General features: G+C 36.3%; 1 protein-coding gene across 1 annotated transcript in view; it reads right to left on the bottom strand.

Annotated features, from left to right (window-relative positions):
- NKTR (natural killer cell triggering receptor) overlaps positions 1-13,600 on the bottom strand; it is an 82,446-nt gene that overhangs the window by 31,865 nt on the left and 36,981 nt on the right. The window contains exons 7-8 of the mRNA XM_074946405.1: positions 3,913-3,942; positions 1,850-1,995 (exon numbers count right to left, since the gene is read on the bottom strand). Of these exons, the coding sequence (XP_074802506.1) occupies positions 1,850-1,995; positions 3,913-3,942 (176 nt within the window). The remainder of the gene's footprint in view (positions 1-1,849; positions 1,996-3,912; positions 3,943-13,600) is intronic.

Genomic DNA, 13,600 nt, shown 5'->3' with positions numbered 1-13,600 from the left:
GGGCCAGGTAGGGAAGGCTGTGCCCCCCAAACAGCCCCCCTGCCCCCTATTCGCCCCCTCCCACTTCCTGCCCCCTTACTGTCCCCCTCAAAACCCCCGACACATCCAACCCCCACTGCTCCTTGTCCCGACTGCCCCCTCCTGGGACCCCCTGCCCCAAACCTCCCCCTGGGACCCCATACCCTATCCAACCTCCCTACTCCCTGACTGCCCCGACCTATCCACATCCCCGCCCCCTGACAGGCCCCCCGGGACTCCCACGCCCTGTCCAACCCCCCGTGTTCCCTGACCCCTAATTGCCCCAGAACCTCCGCCCCATTCAACCTCCCCTGCTCCCTGTCCCCTAACCGCCCCCTTGGGATCCCCTACCCAACCCCCTCACTGCCGCCCCCTTACCATGCCGCTCAGAGCAGCAGGATCTCGCAGCCACTGCCTGCGCAGCAACCTGGCTGTGGGGTAGGGGAAGAACAGCGGGGGGAGGGGCCAGGGGCTAGCCTCCTGGGCCAGAAGCTCAGGAGCTGGATGTGGCCCATGGGCCATAGTTTGCCCACCTCTGCTCTAGGACCACACCCAATCAACTAGGGGGAAACGTTCACAAATGGGAATGTCACCCTCCTCTCCTCCTGCAGGAATACTGTAAGCTGTCCCTCAGGCAACAAGACCAAAGTCTCTTTGTTCTAACCCTTTGAAAATGAAGCTTCAAGAGAGAGTGTTTTTCCTCTCTCAGACCTGGTGTTCATTTTCCCAACCAAGCCAGGAAGACTCAACAAATCTCTGCTAATCTTCACAAGATGACAGAAGGAAGTCGCTGAACCAGCAGTCACATAAGAAAGACTTTCCCTCCAATTCAAAAATCCCTCCATCTTTCTTCCTCGGGTCAGTATCATGTGAAATATTTTTTTGCTATATTGTCTGCCCATCTGTAGTCTCTCATTCCATAACTCTTCACAATTTTAAACGTTTGCACCATTTTAAAAAAAACAACAAAATCTTATATTTCACTCAAAATTTAAAGGGACTCAGTTTAAATACACAAAATCAATTTTGTCCTTTTTCAATTTGGCAAGCTTATTATTGTAGTTTATTCTGGGTAATTCAGAAACCTATGCTGTCTTTAGTTTATTTGGCATGTAAAAACAATTTCATCGACACCAGCAAGAACGTATTTTGCACAAGTGTTTTGCAGAGCATTGAGGAAGTCTGCCTATCATATTTTGGTGTACTGTCACTAAAATGGTAAGTGGTTTTGGTTAAGTTCAATTAAGTTGTGGAGAATTGGTTGTGGGGGAGGAAGGGGATGGATGGATGGGAAAATATTTAGAAGCCGTAGGCCTACCCCCATCTTTTAACAGTTTTCAGAAAGGTCAAATCTCGGCCTATACAAATTTCCAGTGATGCTTTGGATATAATTTTTACAAGTTATGGGATACCCAGTAAAGTTTGGTCCTCATACATTTTCCTCCGATGATTTAAGGGGAAAAAAATTCTGTTAACATTAATTTCATGACTAGTTTTATGTTAACAGCTCAGATATCCTGAAAGGTCTATAGTTTGTGCAGTACCAAGGACTATATTTAGAGCTCCACCTCTCAAATACTGGGAGAGAAATCAGTGTTCAAGTTCAGTATGGCAGTTCACAAAAATAAATGTAAGCAATGTTGACAGGAAATGGGCATGCCCTTTTTCAAGTGAGAGAATCTTCAGTTTAGAAAAAAGTACCTAATTCTCAGACATCTTTAAATCCAAATTAAAACGCCAGAGAACCACTAAGTTTTTAGAAATAAGTAAAAATTTTGTAATCTTTGCATAAGACAATTTTCAATACGTTTCAAGCAACATGTTTGCTTACCATTTTTTGCTGATTTTGTAACAAGCACCCCACAGTCAATAACTCGCACGTCTGCATATGGCCTACTTGCAGTATCAGTTTTCAGATTTTCTATTTGTTCTATCACTTCAAAACCAGAAATAACCAGTCCAAAGACAACATGTACACTGCAGAAATACAAGATTCAGAAAGTACAACTGTTTAGGTATAGCTGGGATTCTTCTCCACTGACTTCTTCATAGACTGAAAGTCATATTCTTACATGGAATAATTCAGTTCCATCTGTATTACCAGGTTGTTTATGTCCAAAATTTAGGGTTAGTAAAACAATCTTTCAAAAAAAAAAAAAAAAAAACCCCACAAAAACACCCCAACATCATGTTATCAAAAATGTAAGGATTTCATGCACTATTTAAAAAAAAAAAAAAAAAGAGGGTCATGTCGTGCATAGCTTCTTCTGGAAGTCAACAGCAGCTTTGGAAGACAAATCCACCTTTGCATGTGCACTTTATTAGGCCAGAATTTTGCTCCTAATCACAATCAGGGGCAGCACCAGCCTCTTCTCACTGGAGGGGCTGAGATGGGCTGGATAGAAAATTGGGGGTGGGAGGAATGCTCCCTCCCTCGCCACAAGATTCTGCCCCCTCTTGTGAACCGACCCCCGGCTCCTCCTCAATTAAGTGCTGGCACTGCCTCCTCCTCCACCCCCCTGCAAGGTCTTGCCCCTGGCCAGGTCAGAGGCCAGAAGCCAAAGCTAGGCAGCTGCTGCCATGATGCAGGTGACTATGGCACTCCCCCATCTTCTCCTGCTGCTCAGGGCCCTGGGGCTGAAGCTGCTCCTCAGCTCCCCATTGTCCTTTGATGGGGTGGGGATGAGTTGGGGTTTAGTCCAGGGTTGAGGTGCTGCAGACTATGGCAGAGGGCAAATCCTTGGCACAAGGAGAGGCGGGGGGAGAATAGTTATCCTGATGGAGTGAGCCTCCTGCTGTGTTTGCAAAAATAGGGTGGGTGGCAGAGGGCCTTTTTTATTTCCCCTCTCATAGGGCCATATGTCTAAGCACCCACTTCCCAGGGCTGTGTCCTTAAAGACACAGGGCATCCCAATGCCTAGAAACAGCAGCTCTTCTCTATCTGATATAACATACTGAGGTGCTAAAGGAGACCCGATTCAGTGAAATATTTACATACACCCCTCAAAAATTGCATGTCACACATTGAGTGTTTAAAAGAGTCCCTTATTAGATCCCAGCCTGCCTAGCAAAAGGGTATAATGGCTCAGGAAGGTAGGGAAGGCACAGCCTGCTGAAAGAGGAGCACAATGACAACCCAGCAGACAGCTGTGTGGGTTGCCCTTGCCCCTGACAAGCCAAGGAAGAGTGGCATCATGGAGGCACCCTTCGGAGTGTTCGCAGGGCTCTAAATTGCCTTTATTGAGAGAACTATTCAATTTAGGTATTTGATATCTCAAGGCATTGACAAACTTATTTCTCACTGCATATCAGTAAGGTAGGTAATCATTATCACCATTTTAGACAGGAAACTAAAACAGAAGTTAAAGGGCTTGCCCAAAGACACATGGTAAATCAGCAATATAGATGGGATTATTCTTTACTCGCTATTCATTAGAGCACAATGACTTCTAAATTCTTCCTCCCATTTTCTAGTCCCATAATTAATATTTGCAGTGACTCTAAAGTATTTGGGGATACCATCTATATTGAAGACACTACAAGAAAATAAGTTTATTATAATTTTATTTTTATATTTTTAAACCCAGAGGCCCAAGGGTTAACAACAAAAGCTGGAAGTTAAAAAACAAAACAAAACAAAAAAACAAAACAAAAAAACCCCCAAAAACCCTAAGTTAAAAATAAAGAATTTGATTACATTCATGACTATGTAGGTTTTTTTTTTAAAGATAGTAAAAAAAAGCTGAAATGGCAACCCTCCGCCACATTTTTCTATCAAACCAACCAATTATTTTTTGTTTCTAAGTTCTGTCCACCTTTAAATTGAGATGTGAACTACTTATTCCTGAATATTAGAATTTTATTAACAGTACAAGTTAAAAATAGAAGTCTTACCCATCAAGATGAGGAGCAGGCTTTGTTGTTCTAATTTGACATACATCAACATGGATATGATGGTAAAAAATCAGGGATTCAGATGAAGAGGTAAAAAGCAGAATGGCAGAGGAAACAAAAAAGTGAAGGTAAAAGACAAAAAACAGTGAAAAAATCCAGTTAAAAATTTGATAAAAGTCTAAATAAAGATTAAAATCATACTAAGTACAGGGAATTGTGAACATTAGTATAAAAAATAATTTACATTAACGAGTACAACATTTACAAGTCCTATTTTAAAAAAATCATTAAATGCATGCAATAAACAATTTTTTCATGTATTAATGTCTGTATAAATATATACTCCAAGACATCTCATGGTAATATTTTTAAGGATAAAAAAACTATACCATTTGGCAATAAAAAAGACTGGGTGAAGTACTTCTGAAATTATTACAGTACAAGAATGTAACTATTATTTTTAAGTGAGTTCTATTAAGCAACACACAAACCAACCCCCCCGCCCCCCCGCAAAAAAAAACAAAACAAAAACAAAAACAGGAGTTACAATACAGGAAAGCACATTTTTCCTACTTTCTCATTCTCCTTCTATTTTGCTGGCTCCATGAATCAGCTTCCAAAACAATACATCTATATATAACATCAAGACTACAATACTGCCTCTCACATATTAAGTTTGCAGTTCTCCCTACAGCAGCAGATTGCTCTGCTGGGTAGGGAATCAGCTGTATAGTAACAGAAGCTAACATTATCCATGATTAATGCCTCATATAGATACCTCCATTCATTTAGGTTAGAAATAGCTGGGTGTGTAGGAGCCAACATAGAAACAGTCACTGCACTACATCCAGTACAACAGAGCTACGTCTGTCACATTTCTTATTTCCCTTCAAGATCAGAATATTAATTTTAAAAGATGTGACTCAAACAATTTTGTAAAAGAGATTTAATTTTATCATAAAGGATTGGAGTCACTCTTTAAATTCTCTCCCAGTGAGGAAAGGAAATTACTTCCAAGTTGCAAAACACTAGCATGACATAATACTTGCATCCAAGTTCAGTCTGTTCAAAGCAAGGCTGCATTAAAAGATGCAAGAGGAACTGCGCTATTTAGACACAGAAATTCAACTAGGGACATCATTTAAAACAAACAACAACCCACCATCACATTAATTTTACTCATCAGAGTATCAACATGACCTGTACGTGAATTTCTTTTCTCAAATTATTCCCTGAACCTACAGAAATCATGATTTTCCCTTTCTATGCCCCTTCCACCAATTCTTTTCAAATCCTGGGGGGTCCACAATAGATGTTCCATTTGAGGTTTCATTAAAGCAGACTTGGTATCAAGGATTCAGTACTTAAACTATCACTGAAAAGTTACTTTTTAATCAGACAGTTCAAAACTAGATTGGCGGCCATGATTCCGACCAATAAAATCAATGGGGTGTTGCAGCACTGGATCACATCTGCCAAAAGATGGAACTACAAAAAAATATTCATGCCTCACCTTTATTTGTGTCCAAACACCACCACTCCCCTCTTTCCCCACATTACATAGTGCAGGAAATCATTCTAATGTAACTCCAAGACATGAGCTGCTTACATGGAAGACATTTAATTTATTTTCCTGTTTTGTGTGTCCCTTCTGTTCGTTCATAAAATAAATCTTACTTTCTTGATGAAATATATTACTATGGATAAGCAATCTCTTATGGCCATTGTAGTTTGATAAACAAAAAAATTAATTACATTAACAATCTACATTCAAGTAAATATTTTATTTTAACCAAGTTTAATTATAAAACTGTTCTAAAAGATTGAAATTGAAACAAGCGGTTACTTTAGTGAAACCAGCACTGAAATGTATACTTTTAGTTTTTAGAAGTCAAGAAAATAATATGCAACAGTTTAAAACACAATGAATATACTAGTGACTACCGAGTGACAAGAAAGATTTAGATACTGATTTGGCAAAGCACTAAGATGGGCTCAGGTACTTTGTTGAACTGGGGCTTTAGAGTCTTGGATTAACAAAGAAAAGGGCAGCCATTGTGGCAAAACCTATCTAGGGGTTTTTCTCCCTTATTTCATTGGCAGTTTGAGCCTGCCAAAATGGATAAACGGTTTTCTTCATTTGCTTGCTCATGAAACGAAAAGAGGAAAAAGTCAAGGGGGAGATTTTCAAATGCACAAATGAAAGTCAGGTGAACAAAACACAGGCCTTTAATGAAAGCTGGGTGCCTAACTGTTCATTGCGCCATTGAATATCTCCTCACAAGACTACTTCAGATTAGATTTATTATACTTCAGTTAATTTTTTAAGGTCGGCTAATATTTCCATAGAAAGAATACTCTGAAATTTCATCTGTCTCATTTCTTGCACTATCACTTTTCAAGAGCAAGAAGCAGGCTCTGTCTATCCACAGCTGTGAATAGAATTCATTCCCCAAGAAACATTTAATTTCATATAGAGAACTGTATTTCTACATAACTTCATTTTACTAACAATTAAACAAATTTCAAAAACTGCCATATAAGAGACAGTATTATCCAAGTTAATATTTACAGAAAAAAGTAACCATAGTCAGTGAAGATAACTAGTAAATAGATTAAAAATATTATTGCCACACAGAAGAGAATCCTTCTGATAAAGCAAGTTTATTTGTATTCTTAAAAGGACTTCAGCACTAACATAGGATTCAATGCATGTAATAACATGATCAGAAAAAGACAAGAAAGAAAGAGAAAAACAAGAAGAGAAGAAAAGAAGAAAGGACAGAGCCTTAGAGGAATGAGACATTACCTTTGGAGCGCACGATGTAACACTGTTTCTGTAAATTTTACACAAAAATGGCAAGAAATAAATTGTAATACATTTTCAAACAAAATGGAGTCTGTTTTATTAAAATACAAATTTAAAGTATGCAAAACAAGGATGCTTTAAAAATAGAGGGCTCTAAATTTTCTATAGAACAAAAAGGTATTTGGAAAGCTAGAACAAGTTTTGTTTTTAAACACTAAAGAAATGCTCTGCTTGAGCACTGAATTACAAAGATAAACCATTGTGAAAATGGAATCCACTCATACCCTTAATTAAATCCTCAATCCAGCAAAGCACCTGAAAACAAGCATAATTTAGCAAATGAGTAGCTGATTTCAATGAGACTTCTCAGATGCTTATAGTTCCACAGGTGTTTAAGAGGTTTACTGAAGCAAGTCCTAATTCTATACTTTATAGGATGCCATACTACTACATTTCTTATATAAATAGGATACTGAAAACTACTGATTTACCAGTAAAACACATTAGAAATCTGTTAATCTACACTTTCACAAGTTCCAGCAACTGGCTAAGACCTCTCTCATGTTAATAAGTTTTCCTTAAAAAGGGAAAATAGACACTGTCATTAAAAAGCAAGGGAGGGCTATCATTTAACTAGAAATCTAACAAGGAAATCAAGATTGAAGATGCAAACGGAGGAAGTATTTTTACCCTATGACTTTACATTTTTGTTTTGACATACTTCTAAAACTGCAACATTATTTCAGTAATACAATTAACCTATTTGGAATAAAGAAGATATATTGAACAGCTAAATATTGCTTAGTTAAATTAATCTACAAATTAACAACTAAACAAAGAGCAGGTTTTTTTTTTTTACTCTGCCTTGACGCACATAGGCTATGATCCTGCAGTGCATAGGTATGTGCTAAACTTTACTCATGTGAGTCGTGCAAGTCAATGGGATTATTCATGTGTTAAAATTAAGCATGTATAAGCATTTTGAAGGACTGTGGTCAAAAACACTGAAATACTGAATCCCCTTTGATCTATTTAGTAGTTTAATATATTACTGTAAAATAGTACAAATAAAATTAAATAGAAAATTTTACTTCAAAGTAGTAATAATGGAAAAATTCTGAATGTTATTTGGGACACTCACATTATAAAACCTTAACTGAAAAGCTTAGTAATTAACTGTTTCCAATTAGTCATTAGTAATATACAGAAGTGGCTGTAACAGTGGTCATATAGCACAACCCTCAAAATGAGTTTTTTTCTTCTTCACTCAGGAGTTCAAAGATGTCTATTTATTCTATTTTTGTTACAAAACATGGCACTGTGCTTCAGAAATGTGACTTTCTGAAATGTTAAAATTCTACCAGGAATTAATTTGTCAGCATGAAAAAGTAGACACGTAATTCCTGTGGCTCACAGCATTAAACTGATACTAAGTAAGAGTTTTTCCTCAAATGATGTTTAGTGCAGAAACGAATGGCTTCAAAACTTCATAAACTAGCTCTAAGATATAAATGCAAAAATTCCAAACACTCAAAATAATGGGGAATAATATTTAGGACTTTTCACACATCTTCAAGAAGCTTTGGAAAAAAAAGTCACCTGAATTCTCAGTAGGCTAACTGGTTAGTTTAAAGAAATACTGACAAGATCACAATATGAAAAATGCGTACCTATTATTGTTACAAATAGTATCTAGACTACGATAACGAAGAGAAAATGTGTTTTCTAGCTTTTCAGTTTGGGATTTTTTTTTTTACTTTGGGCCTGATCCTGCAATCAAACACGTGCTTATCATACTATTTCAAGTAGTCCCACCAAAATTAATCAATGAGGTCTGTCTTTGGATTCTTGAACTCTCCCTCCCCCAACTGTGTATGAGAAAGGTAATGTTGCCAACAAGTGTTTGAAGGATCAGAGCCTTTGTGAATTTTATAACATTTTGTATGTACTCAGTTTCACTGTTTTGTTGATGGTCAGTTACACTTGTAGTCTCAAGTATTACTAATATAATTATTACCACATTATGCCCATGCACCACTCTAGGATGGCTCACACATGTTCTTCCCCAGGCGTTGCAAGACGATATTTACCAGTAACAGCAGCAGCACAGCTAAAACTGAGCAGGCACTGGGCAGTGAGGAGAAAGACGGGTAAGCCTAGTATATCCACTATTGATTTCTGTCCCATCCAAAAAACACTTCTGAATATCAGCATGGGATCAGGAAAATCTTTGTTTGTTTTTTTCAAGGTTTAAAAAAAAGTCAGGACAGACTATATTTAAAGGGTGTTCTCCCAGAACCCTGAATTATCTGAAAGTGGTTAATATAAAAAATTGAAGTTGGCAGTGGTCCTTTATGAGAAAAATATCAATGGGTAATTTTTAGCTTTACACTATTGCTTTATAATTTGTTTTCAACTTGTAACAGCCAAATCTAAGAACCTGCACCATAGTCTCATGAAATATTAGGAGTAACACCTTGAATATTTAAAATCAAATGGTATAGAAAGACTTCTTGAACATTTACTTAATTAAGCAACAACGTGCTTCAGTAACACTGGTGAACAGAATAACTCCTTTTAGTACATTTAAAGATTGGTTATTCCAATAAATGTGATCTTGTCTTCAGCTAAGTATTTTCAATTCATCCCAAATCATTCCCTGCATTTAATAATCATAATACAAAGTTAAATGGCAGAAAATTGTCTAACAATAAAAACGTTTTATTACCACTTGTGACACAGAGCACACTTCATTACGCTTCTGTGACCATGTCTTATTCTCTACTAAAGGGTTTTTTTGCCCTGTTTGTTCTTCTCTCAAATTGATCCTTAATTTTCCCCCCTAACCTATTTCTTCAGTCTTTTCCATTTAAACTTCTCTAGCAGTACTTGATAAGAGACCAGTTTCTCTGCCCTACTCATTCACACCCATGACATTCCAGATCAATAAACTACAACTGAAGTGGTCTGAAATTAGTAAAATTCTGTGCTTATAAGATCAGAGCATTGGTGTCCAGTATAATCAATTTCAAGTAACTCACAATATAATAATTCAACTTAAATTTGTTTCTCATTGGGCATTTGATGGAGCATCATACTGGACAGTAGCAACTGTGCGTTAATCCAGTCTACCAGCCAAAAGAATATTCACAGCCTCATAGGTTATTGAAAAGTCCACAGTTATACCAAACAGCACTAATGCCTGATAAGAGGAAAGGCCCTCTTAAAATGAGGCCAACAAATAAGTCATTTTGAACAACCATGTCTTTAAAGTTGTGCAATCCTTTATTTCTACTTAGGCTTCAGTCCTGCAAACACTTATGCTTAACTCCAAGCACTAATCCATGGTTTTAGAGTTCAGCACGTGCATAAACACTTGACAGACTGGGGCCTCAGTTTGTCTGGAGAAACAGGGTGGATAAATTTAAAAAAAAAAAAAATCAGATTTTTTTTAATATAAATTGGATTTTTTTTTATAAAATGCTTTTTGAGGAAAAAACCTATCTAAAGATAATTTTAATTAAGATACATTACAGCTCAAAGATATCTCATCATGGAATAGGGATTATTAATTCTAATTCTATAGTATGAGACAATATATTCATGTAATGTTTAAGAAAAGCTTTGTAAATGAGTTCCAATCGTTCCTGGATTAGGGACCCAATCTTATGGGGTTCCACAGGCTTCTGTATAGATTATTTAGGTTAATCTTTCTATTTACTCAGTGCTGAGTCTAGAAGATACCATCAGAGATGCTTAGTTTTGCAGTTCTCAGACTGTGGATTTGTGTCTCCAGAGGTAACATGCTTGTTAACAGCAAAAATGGTTTTAAATAATATATAGAGGTGAGAATAGTTAAATAAAACAATTGAAATGTCTGTCTGGTGATGGTCTCCTCCTAATACAACATGGCAAGAAAATCCTGTTGAATTGGAGATAGTTCACCTCCCAATGACTTCATAAATATCTGCTTCAATTACTTTTGGTAAATGAAATAACCAATCATTCATTTTCTGATATAGCTGTAAAACTAATCTGAAAAGTTTTCAAAATAAATCACTGTTTAAAAATGTGTGTACCTTCAAAAAATGAAACCTGCTTCTAATCTCTGAGCTGTGAAGAATATGTATTTAGGTTGTAACAACCAACAAGAGTGCACTTTTACGTAGAAAACCATGATTAAATCAAGTCTTCCTGACTAGTGATTTAAATCATGATTGAAAATCAATTTGATTTAAATCAAATCCACCCTATGGAGAAATATAAAGCTCTTGACATCAATACAAATATGTGCAATATCAGAATATGCTATCCAATCATGCACCAAACCCTGTCTGTGCAGGACTGAAAACAAAAATTAAGGAAGAGTTGACATATATCTCCTTCTATAAATCCAACAAGTTGGATGTATCATTTCAAAAAGGTATGACTGTGTTTTATTTAAAGTCTGAAAATGTCCTTTAAAACCTACCCAATAATCTTTGATTTGTCATCTTTGAAGAATTTAAATCCTTTTAGCTATATAAATGGAATTATAGATTTTAAAACGAACATTCTATTTAATATTAAATATTAAGATTATATTATATTATATTAATTTTGTCTCTCAAACAGCTTAAAGGATGAGGCCAGGAAAGGACTATTTTGGGTTTCAAGAATTGTATACTTTAATAAGGGTAAATCAGGCTGTACAAACTTAATGGCATTCAGCCTGGAGGAATACTGTAAGTTGAGGTAACTTTGCTGAGCAAGAGCAACTACTTTCATATATTACATTTTTAACTTTTAAACGATGAAATCATTGGGAGTGAAATCTGGAAACAATTACTTTTATGAGCTATCTAAATCTGAAACTGTGCATGTTAGAAGCTATCTTATGAGCAGTTGCTATGATTTGTGAGTTTATACACATAAAGGAGAGTTTGCATGAAAAGAAAGCCATGGTTGTAGTTTGTGGTCTTTCGTGACCCATTCTTGCCCAACCACAAATCAAATTACGAAAGACGACCCCGCCTCTGCAACTGATCATGCATAGCCATACTGCTGCACCTGTGTAGCGTTTCAATGCAACTTGTATGGTTGCAGCCATCCCGCCCTGTGAGCTATCAGTTGCAGGATTCACGCTTAACTGTAAAACTTTTTCTTTGAGAGAGAAACAAAAGTGATATCAATTAATGCAGTTTTTAAAATACACGTGCTCTTAAAAACATTTCATATGTTTGAAAAATATAATAGAAACGTTTCTTTAAATATTTATCTTTCAGTGATTAAATCAAATAATTTAAATTTTGTATTCAATGTTACCTTAATGTTCTTTTTTATTTAAAAAAAGTTAACCTAAACACACCAAACATTCAGCTTGTCTATTTAAGAAAATTTGATTCCCATATTATATTTAGATATGTGTAAGATAAAAGAAACTTTAGAGCCCTCAGATGGTAGCTTCTTGATTGATGTAGCTCATTAAATTTTCAAGTTTACAGTTCAGATAAACTCAAAAATGGAAAATTATGACTTGAGAATCAAAAAGCAAGTCACTATATATTACACTTAAAAGGAACAGTGAACTAACCTGTTTTAAATACTTATTTGTAAGTTATGTAATTTTATATATATGTAACATATGTTATATATACACAGCTAAATGTATAAAATGTACTGTATTCAGTAATACACAGCCATCTTCCAGCCAAACTGACAGAGATAACAGCAGGTGCCACCACAAAGCTGCAGCTTTTTGAGGAGCGGAGGGTTTGAGTGTAAAATCAGAAGTAAATCAATTTCCAAAGATTGCCTCTTGTGCTTCTGTTTTCCATTTTTAGGACATTCTTTAGGAAGTGACCTAAAAATGTCTCTTATCTGAACCTTATTAGATTACGTTGAAGAACTCTTTTCAGGCAAAGAAAATGGGCATCCTTTTGGACAATTTACACCTTTATTGAAGACAGTGAAGCGCCATTCATTCTTATCCATCAAGAAAGATAGCAAAGTAAACAAAGTTTTAATGTAGCAAACTATATGACTATTTAATTTCTGAAGAATAACAATGTAAAGATACTTCACAATGAAAACCTCCTCCCTAACATAAACCCAAAGTTAGAAAACAGATTTTTTTCAGATATGCATAGCTCAGTGGTTTGAGCAGTAGCCTGCTAAACCCAAGGTTGAGAGTTCAATCCTTGAGGGGGCCATTTAGGGATCTGGGGCAAAAACTGGCGATTTGTCCTGCTTTGAGCAGGGGGTTGGACTAAAGGATCTCCTGAGGTCCCTTCCCACCCTGATATTCTATAATTCTATGAAATGTTAAAAAGGGGGACAATTTTTAAAAAGATAGTGAAGTAGATGCATAGTCAAACATTAGCAAATTTTAAAGAGATATTAGTGAGCCTAAAATTTGATATCAGCCAAAACGTTAGTTATTTCTTTCAGTATAGAACAGTTATTCCTGTTAGAACTGTACTTTAGTCAAATATCTTGTATATTGTAACAGAAGCATGCTTATAAACTGGGGTGTTTTATAATAGAAATAACTGTACGAGAAGGGATCTTCTACAGTTCCTTCAACAAACACCCTTAATTTAAATCCAGTTTAACCAGTGTTGGCAGAAAAGCCATTTGTACACAGATATGTACAGTACTATGCAGCAACACAGAAGGAAGGTACTTCAGGGATAGACTAGAATAGTAAGTACGAATACCCCACAAAGACAGACCACATTTTGAAAACACATGCAACTGTTGACACTAAACTATCTATATATTAGACATCTTGTCCTTTTTCAAAGAAAATTTTGAAGTTTGGAGTTTACAGTTGCTCAATTATAATTTATTTCATGTGCATGATATTGAAGAAGAACACAAAGCAAAAACAATCTACCC

This window comes from Natator depressus, chromosome 2 (genome assembly GCF_965152275.1).
Source record: "Natator depressus isolate rNatDep1 chromosome 2, rNatDep2.hap1, whole genome shotgun sequence".
Taxonomy (NCBI): Eukaryota; Metazoa; Chordata; order Testudines; family Cheloniidae; genus Natator; species Natator depressus.
The sequence above is the reverse complement of the archived record's forward strand: the minus strand, read 5'-3'. Positions and strand labels throughout refer to the sequence as shown.